This window comes from Elephas maximus, chromosome 12 (genome assembly GCF_024166365.1).
Source record: "Elephas maximus indicus isolate mEleMax1 chromosome 12, mEleMax1 primary haplotype, whole genome shotgun sequence".
Taxonomy (NCBI): Eukaryota; Metazoa; Chordata; class Mammalia; order Proboscidea; family Elephantidae; genus Elephas; species Elephas maximus.
This window is the reverse complement of record NC_064830.1, coordinates 33,537,151-33,561,980: the sequence shown is the minus strand read 5'-3', so window position 1 is coordinate 33,561,980 and position 24,830 is coordinate 33,537,151. Positions and strand designations below refer to the sequence as shown.

General features: G+C 37.5%; 1 protein-coding gene across 2 annotated transcripts in view; it reads left to right on the top strand.

The window, feature by feature from the left end:
- The window catches only part of SMC6 (structural maintenance of chromosomes 6), an 85,166-nt gene that overhangs the window by 16,323 nt on the left and 44,013 nt on the right, over nt 1-24,830 (top strand). For both annotated transcript variants that reach the window (XM_049902941.1, XM_049902940.1), the window contains 8 exons: nt 395-512; nt 5,690-5,795; nt 14,258-14,394; nt 15,016-15,077; nt 19,431-19,511; nt 20,240-20,341; nt 23,820-23,939; nt 24,041-24,139. In XM_049902941.1, coding sequence (XP_049758898.1) covers nt 395-512; nt 5,690-5,795; nt 14,258-14,394; nt 15,016-15,077; nt 19,431-19,511; nt 20,240-20,341; nt 23,820-23,939; nt 24,041-24,139 — 825 coding nt within the window. The remainder of the gene's footprint in view (nt 1-394; nt 513-5,689; nt 5,796-14,257; nt 14,395-15,015; nt 15,078-19,430; nt 19,512-20,239; nt 20,342-23,819; nt 23,940-24,040; nt 24,140-24,830) is intronic.

The window sequence follows — 24,830 nt, the reverse complement described above, 5'->3', positions numbered from 1 at the left end:
GGGAGGCACTGTGTGTGCTACTGACATCTAGTGGGTAGAACTAGGAATGCTGCTAAACATTCTACAATGCGTATGAAACCCCCTTAAACAAAAAGTTATTTGGTTCGAAATGTCACTATTAAGTCTTTTAGAAAGATTCTAATAAGTCGTGACTTAATTTGGGAATTCAGTTTATTTGTCCCATTAAGTTAATATAGTAATGGAAAAGGTTCTCCTTTCATTTTACTTTACTCATTAGTTGAAGTTAAAGTTACTCGCTTTCTGTAATTTTTTTCGTTGATAGTACTGCTGGTCTTTTTCCTACCAGTAAATGTTTGGATGATTATAGAAGAGTGATTATAGTTTGTGAATTAGATAGACTGATTGTTTTCCTCATTGCTTTTTTTATTAATAGACTGCAGCGGAAGTTGGAATAATTGAAAGTATTCAGCTAAAAAACTTCATGTGTCATTCCATGCTTGGACCCTTTAGATTTGGTTCAAATGTTAACTTCGTCGTTGGAAACAATGGAAGTAAGTGTTTTTGCCCTTCTTCTAGTTTTACTTTGAGCAGTACTTTGAGATTAGAGTGCATTAAATTTTTCAAATAGGTGACTTCTGTTATAGTACTGGTAAGTCTTTGATTTTTAGATTTATAACTCATGGTATATTTACTGCCAGTCTACACTTTAAGAAAATATTGAGTCAACTCTGGGTTCATTATTTATTGAGTAGATACCTCCTGCTTATTTTTTTGAATCCATCTACCTTGGAATTTGTTTCACAAAATGGCCACCAGTCCTCATTACAATGGACGCAGCCTTGTACCTTACCTCTTCTAAAGTTATAGCATAAATAATGTGCATTGGGAACCCAAAAGTGACAATGACTAATTCTCACTGTTGTGGCCACTGAAAGCTTTAAGTAAGAGAATGTGGTATTTATGCTAGCTCTTGAATGAAAGTTGCAGATTCTCATTGTGGAAGAAGAAGCTGAGATGTTTTAGGCAAAAGATTGCTCATCAACAAAGGTTTGGAGGGATAGAAGTAGATGTGTCTGGGGAGTGGTTAATAACTTTATATGGCTTTATCATGTGATAGATGGTAGAGAGGGGCAAAAGCTGATATGGTGAGTCATATTGTAGACCACAGTACCGAGGATCTTGAATCTCAGGAGAAAGATTTTGAGATTATATTCAGAAGTCAGCGGGAAGGTAGTTAAAGTTTTTGGATAAAGGGATGACGTGCTTAATTTGTGAAACAAACTGGCTAAATTTGTAGAGGATAGGCTAGAAGGGGGAAGCATAAGAGGCAGAAAGACCAGTTAGTCAGCTCTGGTCATAGGTTGGCCATGCAGGAAGTGTCAAGAACTTGACTGAGACAGTTTACATGAAGAGGAGGCATGCCAGAACCCACTAACTAGTGACAATGCTAGAATATGAAACTAGGTGTGTGTAGCTGCACTGTCCATTTAGTTGTAGCTCTTTGTTTTCTCTACTTTACCATTCAGTCAAGAAGAAAAATATTTTTATTTTTTTCTTATTGTACTTTAAATGAAGGTTTACAGAACAAACCAGCTTTTCATTAAACAATTAGTACACACATTGTTTTGCGACGTTGGTTACCAACCTCATGACATGTCAACACTCTCCCCTCCTCGACCTTGGGTTCCCTGTTACCAGCTTTTTTGCGCACTCCTACCTTCTCGTCCTTGCCCCTGGGCTTGTGTGCCCCTTAGTCTCGTTTTGTTTTATGGGCCTGTCAGATCTTTGGCTGAAGGCTGAACCTCAGGAATGACTTCATTACTGAGCTAAAAGGGTGTCCGGGGACCATAGTTTGAGGGTTTCTCCAGTCTCTCTCAGGCCAGTAAGTTTGGTCTTTTTTTATAATTTAGAATTTTGTTCTACATTTTTCTCCAGCTCTGTCTGGAACTCTCTATTGTGATCCCTGTCAGAGCAGCAGGTGGTGGTAGCAGAGCACCATCTAGTTGTACTGTACTCAGTCTGGTGGACGCCATGGTAGTTGTGCTCCATGAGTTCTTTGGACTAATATTTCCCTTGTGTCTTTGGTTTTCTTCATTCTCCCTTGCTCCAGACACGGTGAGACCAGTGGAATATCTTAGGTGGCTGCTCAGAAGGTTTAAAGATCCCAGACGCTACTCATCAAAGTAGAATATAGAACATTTTCTTCATAAACTGTGTTATGCCAGTTGAGCTAAATGTTCCTCAAGACCATGGTCCTCACAGCCCTCAACTCTGTAATTTGGTCCCTCAGGGAGTTTGCATATGTTTATGGAACTTCCATGACCTTGCCTTGGACAAGTTGTACTGGCTTCCCCAGTATTGTTTACTCTTACCTTTCAGCAAAGTTACCACTTAACTATTTGTCTATTTAGTGACTATCCATCTACACCCCTCCCACCCCCATAACCATCAAAGATTGTTTCTTTTTGTGTGTAAACCTTGTCATGAGTTTTTATACTAGTGGTCTCATAATATATGGCCTTTTGTGATTGACTTACCTCACTCAGCATAATATCCTCCAGATCCATCCATGTTGTGAAATGCTTTGCAGATTTACCATTGTTCTTTGTCATTGGGTAGTACTGCATTTTGTATATGTACCATAGTTTGTTTATCCATTCATTGGTTGATGGGCATCTAGGTTGTTTCCATCTTTTTGCTGTTGTGAACAATGCTGCAGTGAACATGGGTGTGCACATGGTCTATTTGTGTGACGGCCCTTAGGTCTCTAGGATGTATACCTAGGAGTGGGATTGCTGGATCATATGGTATTTCTATTTCTAGCTTTCTGAGGAAGCCCCATATCATTTTCCAAAATGGTTATACCATTTTGCATTCCCACCTGCAGCGCATAAGAGTTCCAGTCTCCCCACAGCCTCTTCAACATTTGTTATTTTCTGGTTTTTGTTGATTCTTGCCCAGTAATGCCTGGGTGAGATGGTATTTCACTGTGGTTTTGATTTGCATTTCTTTAGTGGCTAGTGATGGCAAGCATTTCCTCATGTGTCTGTTAGCTGCTTGAATATGTTCTTTGGTGAAGTATCTGTTCATTTCCTTTGCCCATTTTTTAATTAGATTATTTGTCTTTCGTTGTAGAGGTTTTGGATTTTCCTGCAGATTTTAGAGATTAGACCTTTGTCAGGTTTATAATAGCCAAATTTTTTTTCCCCAGTCTCTCGTTTCTCTTTTCATTCTTTTGGTGAAGTCTTTTAATGAGCATAAGTGTTTAATTTTTAGAAGATCCCAGTTATCTAGCCTATCTTCTGGAGTTTGTGTGTTGTTAGTTATGGTTTGTATCCTGTTAATGCCATGTATTAGGGCCTCCAGCATTGATCCTGTTTTTTCTTCTATGATCTTTATACTTTTTGGTTTTATATTTAGGTCTTTGGTCCATTTTGAATTAGTTTTTGTGTGTGGTGTGAGGTATGGATCCTGTTTCGTATTTTTACAGATGGACATCCAATTTTGCCGGCACCATTTGTTAAAAAGACTGTCTTTCCCCATATGATGGACTTTGGGTCTTTATTGAAGATCAGGTGATGGTAGTAGATGAATTTACATCTGGGTTCTCAATTCTGTTCCATTGGTCAATGTATTTGTTGTCATACCAGTACCAGGCTGTTTTACTACTGTAGCTGTATAGTGGGCTCTGAGGTCAGGTAGTATGAGTCCTCCTACTTTCTTCTTCTTCAGTAATACTTTACTTATCTAGGGCCTCTTCCCTTTTCATATAAAGTTAATGATTAGTTTTTCCGTCTCTTCAAAGAATGCTCTTGGTATTTGGTTTGGAATTGCATTGTATTTGTAGATTACTTTGGGTAGAATTGATATTTTCACAATGTTGAGTCTACTTATCCGTGAGATGGTATGTTTTTCCATTTATGTAGGTCTGTTTTGGTTTCCTGAAATAGTGTTTTGTAGTTTTCTTTATATAGGTCTTTTACATCTCTGGTTAGATTTATTCCTTAGTATTTTATTTTTTCAGGGGCTATTATAAATGGTATTGTTTTCATGATTTCCTTTTCATTGTTCTCTTTATTGGTGTGTAGGAATCCAACTGATTTTTGTGTGTTTATCTTGTATGCTGCTACTTTGCCAAATCTTTCTATTAGTTCCAGTGGTTTTCTTGTTGAGTCATTTGAGTTTTCTATGTATAGTATCATATCTGCAAATAGGGACAGTTTTACTACTTTTTTACCAATTTGGATGCCATTGATTTCTTTTTCTTGCCTTATTGCTCTAGCTAGGACTTCTAGCACAGTGTTAAATAGGAGTTGTGATAGGAATGGAAGATCAATTCTTCGACATAATAAAGGGTATTTATACAAAACCAACAGACAACATCACTCTTAATGGAGAGAGACTGAAAAAATTCCCCTTGAGAACAGGAATAAGACAGAAAAATATTTTTAGAAGGAGGGAACGGACTGAAAATGTATCCATGCTACGGAGAGGCCACATAGGACAGTTAGGAAGAAAGACTGATGGGTTCTACAGTTAGGATTTTTCTTCCTTCTTCCTTTTTTTTTTTCTTCACTTTTGAAACAGTGGTTTTATTAATAAAACTTAAGAGGAAACAATGGAATTAGTGGAGACAGTGAATTTGATAATGAAGAAAAGAGCTGGCCGGTAGCTTAGTTAGAGCGTGGTGCTGATAATGAAGAAAAGGAGGAAGGTTAGAATAGGAACTTGAAAGACATTCCGGGAACTGAAGTGGTGGTTTTGGTTAACTTGGAATATACTGTGAAGGATAATGGCTAATAAGAGTTAATTATTAGAATGGTTGATTATGGAGTTCAGAAAATGGTTACCACATTCTGGGTAATTGTTACAGATGTTGAAATTTCAGCATGTGATATTTTGTGTCTGTTAGGATAAAAAGTGTACCTTTCAAAGAGCTAGAAAATGAGTAATACTCAAATTAGGAATAATTGTTTAAATATGGCATAAAACGTCTGATTTCACTAATTTTTACTACTTGAGTTCGTTTATTAAAAAATATTTGAGTGCCTGTTATGTGCTGATATTGGGAATACAGCATGGAATTAAACAACATTTCTATCCACATGGAGCTTATATTCTATGGTTGTTAAAAATAGTTTCTGAGTTCTGAGAACTTACAAAAAAAGGTGGTGCAAGTGGTTAAGCAGTATGCTGGTAGTGTAAAGGCCGGCGGTTCAAACCTCCCAGGGGCACCTCGGAGTTAAGGCCAGGTGATCTGGTTCTGAAAGATCACAGCCTTAAAAATGGTGGAATACAGTTCTACCGTGCACGTATGGGGTCGCCGTGAGTCAGAATCAACTGGACGGCAGCTAACAACAGCAGCATGTGTACACAGAGGGATTAGTTCATTTAAGAAGCCAATGGACCATGATGATAATAATAAGTTTCAGGATAGAAAGATACCACAACCATTTTTCCCATTTCCTTATTAGTGGTGATAATTTGGTTCTTGAAGTATGCTAATTTTTTTTCTAATAGCAGACATTAAATATTTCAGGATACATAAAACTTTTTTTTTTTAAGTTTGCTAGTTTGTCACTGGAAGAAAAATATAATTGTGTTCTAAAATTTATTTCAGGGTAAGACCAATTCACATTTCCATTCTGAAACCTTTTTGTATTAAACTGTAAGGATTAGCCTTTTCTCTCTTCTTTTTAATGTCATGTTTCAATACTTGTTCCTTTAGGTGGGAAGAGTGCAGTACTCACAGCTCTCATAGTTGGTCTTGGTGGAAAAGCAATTGCTACAAACAGAGGATCGTCTTTAAAAGGTTTTGTGAAAGATGGTCAGAAGTAAGTGTTTGCTTTCTACATGTATTTTCAGTTCTTTAGTAAGCAGCAGCTACTTTAGATTTGCAGTTCGTGTAGACATTACCAGAAATGTAGTGTCTTCTCAGAACAGGAACAAAGGTATCCTATCTTTTCATTCCTTTCTCTTGCCCCTTGTTTCCAACATGGCCCACTGCTGCCCGCTGTCTTTTCCAGACAGACAGTTTGCGTAAATTACTGTCATGTCACTCTGCCCATGTAACACTCAAGCTTCTATTACCTTTCTGGAAGAACTACCAGTGATAAATCTATATACTTCTGTTTAAGAGAATATTTATGAACATTGGACTTTTCCTGGGTCTTAACCCAAACCCAACATCAGCCACATTAATGTGATAGTGGTGACAGCAGTCGCTGATGAGCCAAGGTCCTTGCACAAAATTTCTGCCTCTAGCTCTCCAGAAACTCCAAAGAAAGTATTCCACCCTCTGATTTTGATTTTACAGCCTTTACCCAGATGATTCCACCAAGGAGGATTTATATGAAGACTGTAATCACAAGTCTGATTGTGGTACATCTTGACCCTTGATAAATGGCCATATAGCCACCTTCTTTGGTTTTACATTTTTGTTATACACTGCCTTCCCGTAGCTATATATCAGTTGTCCATTATGGACTCAGGGCGTTTTGCCTACTAGCAGCCCTGTCTTTACACCGATCTCAACTTTATTCTTTTTAGTACTACTGTGGGTACCTCAGAAGGCATCCTTTTTTCTGGTAACAACTAGATGTCCCAAACTTGGTCGTACCAGCTCCCAGTGTGAGGCTATTCTCACTGCTCGTTCCTCTTTCATGTGGCCAGTGCCTAGAAATTTTGAAACATTGATAATTAACAATGTTATCCTTTTATATATATATGAACTTTTTAACATTTAACTTTTCCTTTTATTTTAAAATTATTATTAAAAAATAAAAGGAGAGGGGCTGGGATGTGAATCAGGATTGAGAGCTACTTATGTATTGCTCAGAAGCCTTAGGAATCTTAACCCTGAGCGAAGGTTTCAGTTTGACTCAAAAGAAGGGGAGAAAAGACACAGAAAATAATTTTCCATACATGTGGCCTTGGAAAAGAACTATTTGATAACAGTTCCCTAACATATTTTGTCACCACTTATCTTCTTTGGGCTCCAACTTACCAAGTTCTTTCCTCCTTAAACAAAAATATGTCTGAAGTAAAGAATTAGTTATTATAACCATATAACCTTAATGGTCTGGATTCTGTTTCAATTCATTATATTTAATTATCCATTTCTCATTTGTCTAAATAATCGTCTAGTCTACCTGGCCAGATAACACATTGATTTTTCAAATTAGAGCTTCAGGAAGAAATTGCTTTTTATGTACCATTAAATGTTTTATGTCTCAGTTAATTACTTTCTGATATTTTTCCTTTTGGAAAGTACCTGCCTGGACCAAAGCAAAAACTTTTTTTGTAGGACCCGTTTGCTGAAAACCACTTAAAAAAAAAAAAGGAGCTGGCTTACACAAGTCACCAACTTTCAAGGACACAGCTATCTGTAGAGGGAAAAAAACAATATTTGAAAACAGAGTTACTAATAGTTTATAGCTTAATTTCCTCTTTATTGATTTAGTCTGAAAAAGTAGCTAAAAACAGAGCTTTTCTAAACTCATTAATATTACTGTTATCATTCCCTTCCTCATTTAAAATATTTGGTTATCTGTAAAAGTCCACTCTTCTATAGCCTCTGATTCTTTTGTCACTTTTATGCTGAATCGGTTCACTGAGGTTTTCAGTTCTGTCTTTACTCTGTCCTGCATCTAAAATCTGTGCAGCTGTTCCATTCTTTCTGAAGTATGTCTGTCAGTCTGGCACAGGATTGAGGAGTCTAAAGGACTTCTCACCCCCTCTATACTCCCCTTCAAACATTAGTGTCCCCATGTCAGGGTCTGGTTTCAGTTCTCCTTGGAGTTGCTTCACTAATACGGTTAGGAGAAGCCAGTCTTAGCCGGGACTCAGCCCTTCGATTATCTACCAGCCCTTTCCGGTGGTCCAGGGACGGTGAAGGAGTTCTCCTAATATGCCTCCTCCCATGAAAACCTCTCAGTGATCCAAGGTCTCATGCTCCTTGCTCTTCGGATTCTCCTTGAACATGTTCAATCTTCCTCCCTCAGCCTTCCTAATACTAGCCCTGGTGGTGTTGGGATCTTTGCACCAATCCTACTTTTGACACCTGTGGCATTGTGAGTAGGTTGTAGAGGGCTGAGAACTTATACCCTTGCTGTACATTCCCTGTTTATTTAGCGAAGGATACAGAACTTACTGCAGATGAGCTGACTACCCAGAGGAAGAGCAAATGCATCATATTCTTACCTGGCTTTTTAAAATCTTCTTCCTTGTTTCCTGTGTGTGTGCTGCTGCCAGTTACCTCTGTGCAGATAGGTTCTGTCAGGTGAGAAAGAAGCCACATTCTTACTGTGGCACTGCTGGTTTATGCTTTCATCTTGAAAGAACTCACACTGACAGTCTGTCTTTCTATTTAAGGGTCTCTTGTATTTCCAGATGTTGGGCTTTACAACTCTTGATCCAGATTCGGTGTCAGCAAAGACCACATCACTATGGTGGGGGAGAAAGCAGAATTAACGTTCAGCTCAGTTGTCCCTGTCTCCTTGCACAAGTTTTTTGAGTAGTTTGTTATTCTGAGACTTTTAAAATTTTTTTAAAGAACCTTCCTTATATTTATTAAATTCATATAACAGCAGGATACCAATGCCTCTGAAGTTCTTACTAAAAAGTTCTCAAATGCAAGGAGTAGCTAGGAATAAAGATTAAATAAAGGAGATACTTGGTAATCAAGTGAGATGTTTGATAATGTAGAGAGGATATATATGTAATCGTTTTATTTTTAAGATGTTTTCACAAGGTGTATACACTTAATATTAGATGATCATACTTTGTTGTTGCTAGGTGCTGTTGGGTTAGTTCTGACACATAGTGACCCTATCTATATGTACAACAGAACAAAACACTACCCAGTCGTGTGCCATCCTCATGTTTGAGCCCATTGTTGGAGCCACTGTGTCAGTCCATCCCATTGAGGGTCTTCCTGTTTTTTGTTGACCCTCTACCAAGCATGATGTCCTCCAGGGACTGGTCTCCTGATAATGTGTCCAAAGTACATGAGATGAAGTCTTGCCATCCTCGCTTCTAAGGAGCATTCTGGCTATACTTCTTCCGAGACAGGTTTGTTCTTTCTTCTGGCAGTCCATGGCATATTCAGTATTCTTCACCAACACCATAATTCAAATGTGTCAGTTCTTCAGTCTTCCTTATTCATTGTCCAGCTTTTACTTGCATGTGAGGCGATTGAAGATACTATGGCTTGGGCCACACGAGTTAATGCAGTAAAATATTTTTTAGCTTCATTTTGTAGGCTACCTTTCCTTCCCCTATCATACGTTAGTGGTTCTCAAACCATGGCTTTTCATTAGTATCAACTTGAGGAGCTTTGAAAAATCCCGTTATTTATAACTTTTCAGGACCCTGTTTGTCTTCAGTGTTGTTGATAAAAGCATAGCAAACCGCTCAGGGTAGATTTAGGGAAAAGGCATTAGTCATAAAAATGTAGGGATATATATAGAATAGGTGTGCAGCTGGGTCTCATGAGGGACCAGAATTGACAAACTCAAGAACCAAGTATCTTCTGTCTCTGGGTCTTTATTTTGGTGTTTCTGCCTTTCTCTGTGTCTTTGTCTCTGGGCCTCTGTCTCCCTCTCCCTTCCTTGGGTACATCCTGCACTCTTCCTCTGTACCACCTCCCTCTCACCCCACCTTCCTTACTTATTTGGCTGTTCTGTGCTCTCCTTCCTCTCTCTCCATAAGACAAGGGTGTGGGTATGTGACTGTGTTTCTCTTTCATTGTCTCTGGAATATCAATGTTTGGTCTTATTCTCTAGCTAAGTCTCTGTCACTCTTTGTGTCCATGTGTGCAGACATTTATGTCATATTGTCTGTGTGTGTGTGTTTGTGCAGATGTAGAGAAGTGCTTCTGCATTCTCTGTGTCTCTGATTCACTCTACCAATATCTGTGAGTTTGTGTCCCTGTCTAGGTGCTTTCCTAAGATCTTATTTGCTGTATGCTCCTGCTTCTCTCTGCAGTCTTTTCTACTTGTTCATCAGTTTTTTGACGAAAACTTTTTATTTCCAAATAATTTTAGATTTACAGAAGTGTTGCAGTTAACATTGATACAGTATTATCAACTAAACTACAGACTTTATTTGGATTTTACCCGTTTTTCTTAATTTGAATTTTTTGTTTTTGGCTTTTTTTTTTTTTATTGTGCTTTAAATGAAAGTTTACAAATCTAGTCAGTGTCTCACACAAAAACTTATATACACCTTGCTACATACTCCCAATTGCTCTCCCCCAATGAGACAGCCTGCTCCCTCCCCCAACTCTCTCTTTTTGTGTCCATTTTGCCAGCATCTAACCCCCTCTGCCCTCTCATTTCCCCACCAGGCAGGAGATGCCAGCATAGTCTCAAGTGTCCACCTGATCCAAGAAGCTCACTCCTTACCAGCGTCCCACTCAACCCATTATCCAGTCCAATCCCTGTCTGAAGAGTTGGCTTTGGGAATGGTTCCTGTCCTGGGCCAACAGAAGGTCTGGGGGCCATGACCACCAGGGTCCTTCTAGTCTCAGTCAGACCATTAAGTCTGGTCTTTTTATGAGAATTTGGGGTCTGCATCCCACTGCTCTCTTGCTCTCTCAGGGGTTCTCTGTTGTATTGCCTGACAGGGCAGTCATCAGTTGTAGCCAGGCACCATCTAGTTCTTCCAGTCTCAGGCTGATGTAGTCTCTGGTTTATGTGGCCCTTTCTATCTCTTGGGCTCGTAATCACCTTGTGTCCTTGGTGTTCTTCATTCTCCTTTGATCCAGGTGGGTTGAGACCAATTAATGCACCTCAGATGGCCGCTTGCTAGCGTTTAAGACCCCAGACGCCACCTCCAAAGTGGGATGCAGAATGTTTTCTTAATAGATTTTATTATGCCAGTTGACTTAGATGTCCCCTGAAACCATGGCCTTCGAAGCATTCAGTTTATTCCGGAAACTTCTTTAGTTTTGGTTTAGTCCAGTTGTGCTGACCTTACCTGTATTGTGTGTTGTCTTTCCCATCACCTAAAGTAGTTCTTATCTACTATCTAATTAGTGAATATTCCTCTCCGGCCCTCCCCCTTCTCGTAACCATCAAAGAATATTTTCTTCTCTGTTTAAGCTATTTCTAGAGTTCTTATAATAGTGGTCTTATACAATATTTGTTCTTTTGCAGCTGACTCATTTCACTCAGCATAATGCGTTCCAGGTTCCTCCATGTTATGAAATGTTTCACAGATTCATCATTGTTCTTTATCGATGCACAGTATTCCATTGTGTGAATATACCATAATTTATCCATTCATCCGTTGATGGGCACCTTGGTTGCTTCCATCTTTTTGCTATTGTAAACAGTGCTGTAGTGAACATGGGTGTGCATATGTCTGTTTGTGTAAAGGCTTTTATTTCTCTAGGATATATTCCAAGGAGTAGGTTTGCTGGATCGTATGGTAGTTCTACTTCTAGCTTTTTAAGGAAGCGCCAAATCAATTTCCAAAGTGGATGTACCATTTTACATTCCCACCAGCAGTGTATATGTGTTCCAGTCTCTCCACAGCCTCTCAAACATTTATTGTTTTGTGTTTTTTGGATTAATGCCAGCTCTGTTGGAGTGAGATGAAATCTCATTGTGGTTTTGATTTGCATTTCTCTAATGGCTAATGATCATGAGCATTTCCTCATGTATCTGTTAGCTACCTGAATGTCTTCTTTATGCCCATTTTTTAATTGGGTTATTTGTCTTCTTGTAGTTGAGTTTTTGCAGCATCGTGTAGATTTTACAGATCAGGTGCTAATCGGAAATGTCATAGCTAAAAACTTTTTCCCAATCTGTAGGTAATCTTTTTGCTCTTTTGGTGAAGTCTTTGGATGGGCATAGGTGTTTGATTTTTAGGAGCCCCCAGTTATCTAGTTTTCCTTCTGCATTGTTAGTAATGTTTTGTATACTGTTTATGCCATGTATTAGGGCTCCTAACATTGTCCCTATTTTTTCTTCCATGATCTTTATCGTTTTAGATTTTAGGTCTTTGATCCATTTTGAGCTCGTTTTCGTACATGGAGTGAGGTATGGGTCTTTTTTCGTTTTTTTGCAGATAGATATCCAGTTATGCCAGCACCATTTGTTAAAAAGACTGTCTTCCCCATTTAACTGTTATGGGGCCTTTAATTTGAATTTTTATGGAAGAGAATCTGTTTGGCTCAGTTAGGGTCAGGTTTTTATGTCTAGCTCAATCCTTGGAGGGCAGCATAACCAAACCAAACCCGTCATCGTCAAGTTGACCCTAAAGGACAGAGTAGAACTGCCCCATAGGGTTTCCAAGGAGCAGCTAGTGGATTTGAACTGCCAATCTCTTGGTTAACAGCCCAGCTCTTATTAGGAGGCATTACTTTGTGAAGATACATCTTTCTCAGTCCCCTCTCTCTGCTAGGGCACTTGCAAAGACGAGAATGGGGAAGCAAGAGCTAAGCAAACACCTCAGTGTGTCTACTGGAATATCAGTATTGTACAGTGAAGTTCATCTTCAGTATTTTTTTCCATATTTCCTGCATACGGGAACAGTTTGGTAGTCCAATTACAAATTCATGAAAGCAGGTGTGTTCTAGTAAAGATTCTATTTAATTACTAATTAGAACAGTTTTACATTTAAGGACTTTAGCATACTGGAAGATGCTCATATGAACCAGATAAAACATTAACTACCTTTTTTTTTTAATATTGTGTTTTGGTGAAAATTTACAAAGCAAATTAATTTCACATTCAACAAATTGTACACAAAATGTCTCGTAATGTTGGTTGCCATCCCCACACTGTGTCGGCACTTTGTCCTGGGTTCCCTGTTTGCTTTTGTCTGGCTTTTCTACCCTTTACTGTCTTTTCACCTTTACTTTTGGGCAAGTGTTGCCCTTTTGGTTTCATGTAATTGTTTGTTCCACAGAACACATTCTTTTTAGGTCTTACCATTTATTTTATAGGCCTGTCTGTTTCTTGGTTAGAAGGTAGTTTCTGGGAATGGCTACAGTTCCAAGAGAGAGGGGCATCTTCGGGCCATAGTCTTGGGGGGTTCCTCCAGTCTCTACCAGGCCAGTAAGTCTGATCTTAATTTTTACGAATTTGATTTTTTGTTCTACGTTTTTCTCCCACTCTGCCTGGGACCCTTTATTGTGATTCTGGTCAGAATGGTCAGTAGTGGCAGCTGGGCACCATTTAGTTCTTTTGGTCTGAGGGTCGTGTAGCCTGTGGTGCTTGTCTCCTTTTATGTTTAAGGAAATTATAAGATGTATATACTGTTGTCCTGCATCAACACCTCTTTTCTCTCTTTTCTACAAAATCTTATTTTAACAGAAGTTAGAGAAGAAAAACAGCTTAAAATGTAAACTGAAATTTAATAGAGATTGATTTTTCAGTATAATATCTTAAAATATACATGACTATCATGTTTTAAGCTTTCAAACTTTAAAAACTGTGACAGAGGCTATCAGTTAGGAAGATTTACACTCTTAACATTCACATGTGTGTTTAGCTGCATTATAGTACTATTTTTAAATCTTTAGTGATATCAACAAAGCTTTAAAAAATTTGAGATTTATTTTACATTTTTTAGGATCATATAATTTGCTTTTTTTATTGTAATCGAAAAATTAAAATTGTTTCTAATCCTGTTGGAAAATGTTACTTTACTACAATTTTTACTTCATCAGTAGATTCTTAAAGGCCTACTGTTAGCATGATACTTGATTATGGAATTCAGAGTAGCATTATATTACTGCACAATCCCCGTAGCAAAATATATTACTTATCCATGCAATTTACAGTGACCAAAATTTTATGTTTTTTGTGTGAATGTAGTATTTCTGTTATGGATAGAATAGGCAAGTATCTTTTATAAAGCTTTTTCTTTTTTATTTTTATTGTACGTTAAGTGAAAATTTACGAATCAGGTCGGGCTCTCATACAAAAATTTATAAACACCTTGCAAAATACTCCTAGTTGCTCTCACCCTAATGAGACAGTACATTCCTTCCCTCCACTCCCTCTTCTCGTGTCCATTCGGCCACTTCTGACCCCCTCTACCCTCTTATCTCCCCTTATAAAGCTTTTTCTTAATCCCAGCTTTACTATTTTATTAGACATAATACCTTTAACATCATTCTGTAGTAGACAAACAGCTATCAGTTGCTGATAGAAAGCTAATTTTCAGATGGATTAGTCAAATTACTTGGGGGGTTTAAAAATATTTGAAAATTCTAAGTAAGGACCTAGTATTGTCATTGCAGTCTACCTGCATGTGACTTAGCTTACTCTCATTGTTTTAGCTCAGCAGATATCTCAGTAACGTTAAGGAACAGAGGAGATGACGCGTACAGGGCAAACGTTTATGGTGACTCTATAATTGTGCAACAGCACATCAGTATGGATGGAAGCCGATCTTATAAACTAAAAAGTGCAACAGGTTTGTCGTGAATTTCTTTTTATTTCATATAAAATATTAGTAAATATCCAATTAAAAAGAGTAAGTGATTGTGCTGGTATTCATTGAAAGGAAAGTTGTCAGTCTTCTGCAGCCTCTTTCTTGTGAGGTGATTGATTTGTCCGTACTACGTATGAGGTGTATGTTCATATGTTAACATAGTTGTCCTACCATTCTAGAAGCAAATCCACAGTTAGAAGAATTGTTGTTGGTTTGAAACAGGCTATATGCCACTTTGTTCTTGTGGACCCCCTTTTTCCTCTGTAGTTTGTATAGCATGTGGAAAGAGATAGCTACCAAAATGTGGAAATGACATAAAGGAAGAGGTAGATATTAAAAGTTACTGAAAAGAAGAGATAGGTGAGGAGCACAATGTTTAGCCATGGGAAGAAGAAGGACACTATCACTGCATCTGTGTGCTGATTCCTACTCTTGTACTTGTGCCATGATTAGAAGGCAACCCTAGTTCATTCAGATTTATGTGTACCTCAGTGGTACCTTTCTTAATATTTACATTTTATAAATATTTATTTCTATATTATTGTCCTAGAAACAGTGTTATTGCCATAATAAAACATATTTTATTACATTTCTCATAACCAGGGGCTGTGGTTTCTACTAAGAAAGAAGAGCTGATTGCAATTCTTGATCATTTTAACATACAGGTAATTGTCAAATTTGTGTTTCAGATTAATTCATGCAAGTGGTTTTTTGTTGTGATTTCACTTATAGTATAGAATGAATTAAAATGGCCTTTTTTAAGTAGGTTGACCACTGGGATGGATATGTATAATTATTATTAATGAAGGTCTTTAAGATTTACCAACTCAACAGAAATTTCCAACATATGTAACATCTTTAATTTGATAGAGCAGTTCAGAACATCTAGTCTGTACCTGTATGTTCTACATTTGTGTTAATAAGGCTGTAACGTTGCATTAGTCTCTGCTACCGTACTCAGAACAGCATCATAGTTTCCTAAACTTGGTTGCTAAATTCTTCAAGAAAGCACATTTATTCCAGAAAGATAAACCATTTTTCTATGCTTTTCGGAGTTATTAATCACAGCTGTAGGGACAAGGCTTGGGTCCTTTTGCTGAGATGCTTTGGCAGAGTTAATTAGAAATAGGGCACATATAGTCTTATGACATTAACATTGGCATTGTCTTTAGAGGTCGTCTAATCCAGACCCTCACCCTTTATTTTGCAGGTGAGAAACTGGGAATCAGAAAAAGTGAACTTATTTGTACTTGGAACCCTGGTGGCGCAGTGGTTCAGAGCTTGACTTCTAACCAAAAGATCAGCAGTTTGAATCTACCAGCTGCTCCTTGGAAACCCTACAGCGCAGCTCTACTCTGTCCTATAGAGTGGCTATGAGTCGGAGTCAACTTGGCGACAATGGTTTTTTGATTTTGGCTAGGTTGTCTAGGTGGTTACTGGTACAGCCTGGATTAGGACTCAGGAAGCTCTGTTTCATTTAGTGTTCTATTCGTTGTACAATGCTACCTCATTCCACTTTTAAGAACACCAAGACTAGTCATCAAGGAAAAAGAACAATTAAGAGTATGGATCACTTTCTCAGTTTGGCTTAGAACAAAGTTGTCAGAAGAACTTTCTGTGGTGGTAGAAATGGGTAGTGGTTACCCATTGAGGTAACCACTAGCCACGTGTAGCTATTGAGCACTTGAAATGTGGCTAGTATGACTGAGGAGTTCAATTTTTAAATAAAAATAGTCAGATGTGGCTAATGGCTTCCATAATAGACTATGCAGGGTTAGAAGAATAATTATTAAAATCTAGAGACAAGCAGATACAGCAGATCACCTTCAGACTGGAATACAGGATAGTGGAATTCAATTTATTAAGCAAGATCAGGAAACCAAAAGTTAGAGTTTATAGAATCATAGGTGTAGGGAGAATCTTGAAGGGCACCCAGTATAGTTTCCACATTCCATGCTTACTCTATGTGGAATCCCCACCAAATGTTACTTTAGTTTGTGCTGGAATGGTTTGTGGTGGGGAGGTCACCTCTGCTGGAGGCTTCTTATTGCTCTGTGGACAGTTGTACTTATTAGAAAGTTCTCATTATGTGGAAAGGCTAATGAAGCCTGTTTCTCTAAGCTACCACTCCCTTTAGGAATATAAAACATTAATTCTCTCTTGAAATATTTGAAGATTGTTATTATAATCTCTTTAGTCCTCTTCTTCCATGGCTCAGTTAGTTCACAACTAAATGTTCATTGTTTAAAATATGGAAGGTTTAGAGCTGTGCTGTCCAATACAGTAGCCACTAGACACAGGTGGATATTGAGCACTTGAAATGTGGGTAGCCTGAATTGAGATATGCTTCAAAATACACACTGGTCAGACCTCAAATTATAGTGAAATGACCAGACTTAATGATCTGACTGAGACTGGAGGAACCACCAGAGGCCCAGACTCTCTGTTAGTCCAAAACTAAAACCATTCTCAAAGCCAACTCTTCAGACAAAGATTAGACTGGACTATAAGACATAAAATGATACTGGCGAGGAGTGTGCTTCTTGGCTGAAGTAGACATATGAGACTATATGGGCAGTTCCTGTCTGGAGGTGAGATGAGCAGGCAGAGGGAGACAGGAGCTGGTTGAATGGACACAGGAAATACAGGGTGGAGAGAAGTGAGCTGTCACATTGTAGGGTGAGCAGCTAAGATCGCATGACAACGTGTGTATAAGTTTTTGTATGAGAAACTGACTTGAATTGTAAACTTTCACTTAAAGCACATTAAAAAAAAACCACACTGGATTTTGAAGACATAATATAAAGGAATAGTGCAATTTTTTGTAATGATTACATGTTAAAAACGATAACATTTCAGATGTTGTAGATTAAAAGTGTATTACTAAAATTTTACCTATTTTTTTTTTTTTATAAACGTGGCTACTAGAAAATTTAAAATTATATGTGTGGGTTATACATTATATTTCTAATAGACAGTGCTGGTCTAGGTAGCTAGGCAGGAAGAGAGTAATTCTTTAAGTACTTGCTCATATTTGTCCCTTTGCCTGCTTATCCTTACTCTGAAGTTCACTTGTTGATGCTTGTCTTTTGCTTGCTCTGGGGTCCTGACAGGTAAAGCTACAAGTTTCTTAAAGAATCTCTAGAGTAGTTTAGGGACTAGGAGCGCCGTTTCAGAAAGGACCAAGAGTGTAGAGAAAAGAATATGAACTTTGGTGAAGCTGTTAATCCAAATTTGGTGATTAAATGCCTCTCTTTAAAGCTCGCCCATTAGGTTTTACTATTAAAAAGTCAGGTATAGTGTGAAATGAAGCTATCAGGCAGGCATTGTAAAAAACCTGGCAGTCAGTCTGGTCTACCTATATAGTCTGAAAAATGTGATATATGTAGAGGTTGCTTAATAACTGCGTAAGTGCTTTTCATTATCTCGGAAGGTAGACCCATCATTTTACTTAAAAGGTATTTTTAAACCATTGGTATAGCATTTTTCTGATAGTAAAAATGAAGGGGTTTAAAATTTTCATTTATACTGAATCAGCATTTATTCTAGTTTAAATAATTGATCTGTAGCCTGTGAACAAGGTTCTTTTCTAAAATCTAAATTGCTTACTACCAAAGATAATTGAGCAACAACCCTGAACCTTTTTGAAACAAGTTTTTTCTTTTATATTTTCCAGCTATACTTTGATAGTCTTAACTTGCTAGCCAAAGGCAGTTTAATTCAGCTAATGGCTTACATAAAATGACTCCCCCTACAAAAAAAAAAAACCAAAAACACAGTATTTCCATTTGTTTCAAAATATCCTCATAAATAAATGAAGACAAATGGAAAATTTGAAGAACTGCAATAAGAAAAATACTAGTCATAATTCTGACTGGAAATAACCAATTGGGCATTTTTTGTGTTTAATTGGAGAAGCTACCATATTGTATGCAAATAACGTATGTGTTATACATTTTTTACCAACCACGCAACCCCCTTCTTGGTATTTTCGTAAGCGAGCTATGCTGCGCATTATATGTGAGGGCGCGTTATTTGCAAAAAATATGATAACCAGCTTGCCCAAAGCTTTCTAGGAGGTTGGAGACAGAGCCGGAATAGGAACCCAGGTCAGCTAACTCCCATCCTGTTATTTTCCCACTCTCTTTTTCTATGATTAAACAGTGGCATAATAGTGATATTCTATAAAACAGGTGGAAGAAACGAAAAATTTTCTAACGAAAAAGCTTCTTCAGGACATTCTTGTGCCTGTGCCTTCATGTGATGGCAGAATATTTCATTTTGATGATGTTGTTGTTATTAGTTGCCATCAAGTCAGCTCCAGCTTATGGTGACCTATGTATAACAGGAGGAAACGTTGCCTGGTCCTGTGCCCAACTTCACGTTTGAGTCCACTGACAATAGTATTACTTCACCACCCGCCTGCTACTTTGTCATACTGTGGCAGCTTGGTGTGTTGCTTTGAGGCTGGAAACTATGCCACTGGTTTTTCAAATACTAACCAGCAGGGTCATCATGGTGGACAGGTTTCAGCAGAGATTCCAGATTAAGACAGACTTGGAAGAAAGGCCTTATGAGCTACTTCTGAAAATTAGCCAGTGAAAACCCTATGGCACAACAGAATGTTGTCTGATACAGTGCTGGAAGATGAGCCCCCTGAGTTGGGAGGCACTGCAAATACACAGTGGCCACAAGGGTGGACTTGTGAAGATGGTGCATGACCAGGAGACACTGCATTCTGTTGTACACGGGACCACTGTGAGTTGGAGCCGAATCGACAGCTAACAACAACAATAGTATTTATTTATTTTGTTATAAAAATTTGAAACATTTTCTCTGTGTTAAAAATTTCTAACATTTTCTTTTTATATGTTTACCTTAATGCTGTAAACTTTGGCTAGTGCTCAGCCTCCTTGATTGCTCCATAGGTCACTTATAGTATGTATTTTAGTTCATTTAACTTTAAAGCTCTAGAGTGAAATATTAAAAAAAATGATCTTTTTGTTTGTTTGTTTCAGGTAGATAATCCAGTTTCTGTTTTAACACAAGAGATGAGCAAGCAGTTCTTGCAGTCTAAAAATGAGGGAGACAAATACAAAGTAAGGGGCACCAAAGTAAATATAAACCTGCCAAAAAAGAATACATTTATAGACTCAGTGTAAATACCAAACATTACTCTTGTTCACATAATGGATTTTTTTTTTAAAGCCAGCTATTTCAAGTAATATCATAGGACTAAATTAGGAAATTGTTAAGTTGGATGGGAATGTAATTTCCTTGGTAAATTCTTATTTTCACTTTTTGGGTTATTTTCCAATACTAATCTTTAAGGAAGGGAACAATTGGCCATACATATATAATAACTTTTAAACCCTAAACTATTTTAATATTAAAAAGCAAACAATATATTTGATTCCTATTAAAATTTATTTGTCTAACTTTTTTAATGGGTTTTGATATTTCCTATTCTAAAAATTTGAGCTCGGCTATGATCAAAAATGCAAATGTTGGTTTTACCTGAAGAGTGGAAGAATCAGTGAAAACAAGCTTTCAAAACGGGACCTATCACACCAAAAGATATTTTTTTTTTCCCCATGGATTTTTAAGAGCTTTTGCAATGAACATGTAGTTGTAAACATAGCAGGTTAAGTAAACTAATTTTGCATCTGAAATAAGACGTGTTCTTTTGTGTTTATCTGTACCTGCTTAAGTATGTTTTTAGTGGCTTTTTACGTAATTGGTCTAAAGTTATTTTTTAGAGACCAGATTCCTTTTTTACAGTTCTTTGCAAGTTTTTATTGTTCCTTTGTTTTTATTGTTGATACAGTTCTTCATGAAAGCAACCCAACTTGAACAGATGAAGGAAGATTACTCGTATATTATGGAAACAAAAGAAAGAACAAAGGAGCAGATAAATCAAGGAGAAGAGGTTTGTAAACAGTTGATATAAATCTTTGAGGTTAACCAAATTCTTAGGGTACTTAAGGTAAACTGTAATATAAAATTGTATGTATGAATCAGTTTATGTATATTATTTCATATATATAAACTATTAACATTTTTTCTTTTTAGGATATTTATTAGCCTTTACCTTTTTGCTTGGTAGTAATGATAGTACATATCTTACTTCCTCTATTAGATGATAAATTCATGGAGGATAGGGCAGTATCTTAAAACCATTTGAACTTTCAGCAGTTTCTTAACCTATCCTTTGAGAGAGAATTGTGCTAATGACTAACCCAAGTCAAATTTATTAAATGCTATGTTGATCCTTTTACAAGTTTTTGAGGAATGTGAATTTTAAAATTAGACCTGTAGGTGTGTGATTCATTAAGTGAAAGCTCAGAAGCAAGGATGAGCATTGGTACTGTGGTTAAGCATGCGGGTACTAACCAAGAGATGGGCAGTTTGAATCCGCCAGCTGCTCCTGGGAAACCCTGTGGGGTAGTTCTCTTCTGTAGTGTGGGGTCACTATGAGTCAGAGTCAGCTCGACGGCAACGGGTTTGTTTTTGTTTTCATGCATTAACCTTTCAAACCTGGGTGTGTGAAGGTGTGCATGGAGGTATTGTAAACCACAAGATTAATACAGTATACTTCCTTGGAGTATCACTGTTTTTAGTGAAAGGAAACATTTTTATATTCAAACAAACCCATAAAAACCCGTTGCCATGGAGTTGATTTCCTATAGGACAGTATATAGGAAATATGTGCATATTTGGACAAATAAGCACATAGTATATGTTCCATTTATTATTTTAAAAATAATAAATCAGGACATTGAAGAAATCTCTTTTTGCTTCAGATAGCTTGGGCTCAAACAAGAACTTTTTCCTCATTAATTAAATGCTCTATATTCTTAAACTCTGGGTTTGAATAGTTAAATCTTTAAGAAATAGTATGTGATGGTTAGAAACTAGAGGTCATTCAGTCAACAAATATTAAGTTCCTACCTTGTGCCTGGAATTTTGCTTTGGTTGTGGGCATATCATGGCTTGTAAATACCAGGATTCTTGAGGTTATAGACTTAGCTCTGCAGAAGGAAACAGGTATTAACTAATTTGAGTGTGGTAAGTAATACTAAGCAAGCTGTAGACTAGGTTGGTGCAAAAGCATCTGATAGAGTACTCACAGCAGCGAGTGAAGATGATGGAGGAGGGCGGGAGTCATTCAGGAAGTGATTGATGTCTAAGGTGAAACTGAAGGATGAATAATAGCAGGCAAAGAATGGTGAGAGTAAGGAAGGGTGCTCCGGAAATAGCGTGGTTGAATTCTTGGGCAAGAGAGCTCATGATATTTTTTAAAAATTGAAAGAATTCCAGATTAGCTAGAGTGAAGAATTTAGGAGTGAGAGATAAGAGACCAGGTTATGGAGGACCTTGCAGAAGAGAATGGTTTGCTGTAAGGAACAAATAGATGTAGAGAGAGCAGTTAGGAAGGTATGGTCGTTGTCCAAAGAGGTGATGATGGCTTAAGTCAGGCTAGTGGTAGTAGTAATGCAGAGAAGAGTTTTGAAATGATTTGGGCAGATGTTGTGTAGGAGACAAGGGGTAAGGGTGAGAGAGAAGGCATTTAGGGGTGGCTGAATGACCTCCAGATTAATGACCTGAGTGAAGTAAGTTTGAAATAGGGAAAAAAAAAAAATTTTTTTTTTTTTTTTACTGAAAAACGCTAAGTTCGGTTTTGAGCACGTTAATTTTAAGGTGCTTGTAAAACATCCAAGTGGAAATGTGAAGTGAGAATTTGCAGGTAAGAGTCTGGAATGGAGAAATAAAGTCTGGCCTCAGTAAATGTTTGGAAGTCATTAGTGTGTTGTTGGTATCTAAGCCATGGGGATGACTGAGATCACCCAGGAGGAAAGGAGAAGTGAGGCCAGGCCTGAGCCATAAGAATGCTCATGGAAGCCAAGGGCAGAGAGAGTTTGAAAAGGAGGTGGTCACAAGTGTCAGCGGTACTGAAAAGTCAAACATCACGAGGAATCACAGGTACTCATTGAATTTGGTGGCATAATCTTCATAGATGACTGTGACAAGATTCTTTTCTGTAGTGATGAAAGCAAATGCCAAATAGATTGTGAGGCTGAAAAATAGGTATTGAAGGAGACAGAGGGAATTTGCAAGAAGCTTGGATAGAGTCGGAAGAATAATTTTAGAAGAGAAAGTGGTGGCAAGAGATGGGCAGTTGTGGCTTTGTTTATAAGTGGAAAAGATAAGCAAATAAAGATTTAAACATGATAATGGAAGGGAGGAGTCAGTGAAGAGGGAGAAGTGGAAATAAAGGTTAAAAGATGGGATGGGAAAATCAATGAATTTAGACCCATTGACACGGCAGAAGGGAAATAGGGTCCAGAATATAGGTAGGAGTGGCGACTGGATTTAAGTGTGTAACCTGGCCACCTTTTGTGTTATAGCAGGAGGAAGAGATGACTCCCGTAGATTCGTAGATAAGGTTGGAAGTTGGAGGAAGTTTCCCTCTGATGCCTTCTAAATTCTCTAAAGCAGGAGGCAGAGAAGATGATTGAGAAAAGAGGCTGGCTGGGGTGTATGAGTTTTGAACACAGTGGTAATAGGTTGGAATAATCCTGAAGAATAGGAAAGTGAATTGGATAGGGAAGCATAGTGTGATCTACAGTGTTAAGGTACTAGCTAAATATGTTGTTGTTAGGTGCCGTCGAGTTGGTTCTGACTCACAGCAACTCTGTGTACAACAGAAAGAAACACTCTCCGGTCCTGTGCTGTCTTCATAATCATTGCTGTTTGAACCCATTGTTGCAGCCACTGTGTCAGTCCATCTCATTGAGGGTCTTCCTCTTTTTGCTGACCCTCTACTTGACCATAGTTGAACATAGTACACATGAATGGAGTGGGGAGACTGCCTGCCAAATGTGAAGAATAGGACGTTGAGGAGCCAGTTTAGAAGCGGTTCCAATATCATAGATATTTAATATGTGTTTGGTCATTTTATTTACAAGGTCATTAAGAGAGGACTTAGACAGGAAAAAATTTTAAGTTTTTGAATTTTGGAAAGAAACGCCTTCAGATCCCTCCATTACCTTTGGAATGAATACTGAGTATACTTTGTCAGGAAGAACAGACCAGTTTGTCTATCAGATATGAAATCAAGAAAGAAAATGGGAAACTGTTTTGGGATTTGTCTATATTTGTGTGATCTTAAATCCTTTATTCATTTGCTCTTCTTCATCTGAAGAATACTTGGCCAGTTTTTAGTGCAGAAATTAGGAAGAAGTATACTAAGGAACAAACTTATTTTTATTTGTGCTTTAAAGAAGTCATTTCATAACAAATCTTTCTGTAGTGCTTGTTTAGACATTGTAGTCAAAAGGCATTTATATGCCAAAATCTTGTCATTTTAATGTTAATGACAATTATATCCTTTTTTCTTTTTTAAGCGACTTACTGAACTAAAGCGCCAGTGTTTGGAGAAAGAAGAACGTTTTCAAAGTATAGCTGGTTTAAGTACAATGAAAACTAACTTGGAATACTTGAAACATGAAATGGCTTGGGCAGTGGTAATTTTCACTTAATTATTTGTTCACATATATTTGTAAAAATAGAATATATTTGGTTATAGTTAGTCTTATAAATGATTTACTGTATAATTTCTTTTTAGGTCAATGAAATCGAAAAGCAATTGAATGCTATCAGAGATAATATCAAAATAGGAGAAGAGCGTGCTGCCAGACTTGACAGGAAAATGGAAGAACAGCAAGTAATTGCAGTTTATTAGGTTGAATCATACAAAATTGCTGTTTTAGATTATTTTTGACCTGTAAAGGTGGCAGTTTGAACGTATGTGTTTATCTGTATTTGAACTTGTTGCTTCAGTGAAGCAAATCTAAACTTTGGCCTGAAGACTACGTGGGAACTGTCTTTCCGAAACAATACTGTATTTGAATGTGATCAGCCTGTCTGAGGCCAGGGATGTAGAACTCCTATAAAATTCATGCATATGTGGGCAGTGATACTTTGTTACTGACCAGAATTGCTAGAAGATGAAGCTTTTAGTTTTGAGCTCTTTAAGGAACTGAAACACAAAATGACTTAAGGAAAAAGGGGTGCTAGGATAATAGTTAAAATATCATTAAAGCTAAGAATCACAACTGACATCTATGCCCAGAGATTATTAACGGAACTTTAAGGGACCTGAGGTTTAGGGCCCAGAACCACGATTGCCTGTCAGAGGATTTAATAGGATTAGGTAGAGCACATATAGAAGACAGTTTGTTAATGTTAGTTTCAACCTGACATCTAAGAGCCTGTGTAAAAACTGCTACTATCTTTGTTTTCTGGACTGAGTTTCTTATTCTCTCTGAGGTAGTAAATGAAAGTGCAACCATTCCTGCCTCCGTCACTTCAAATTGTCACTTATAAGAGAAAATTCTGAAATGTTTGCCAAACAT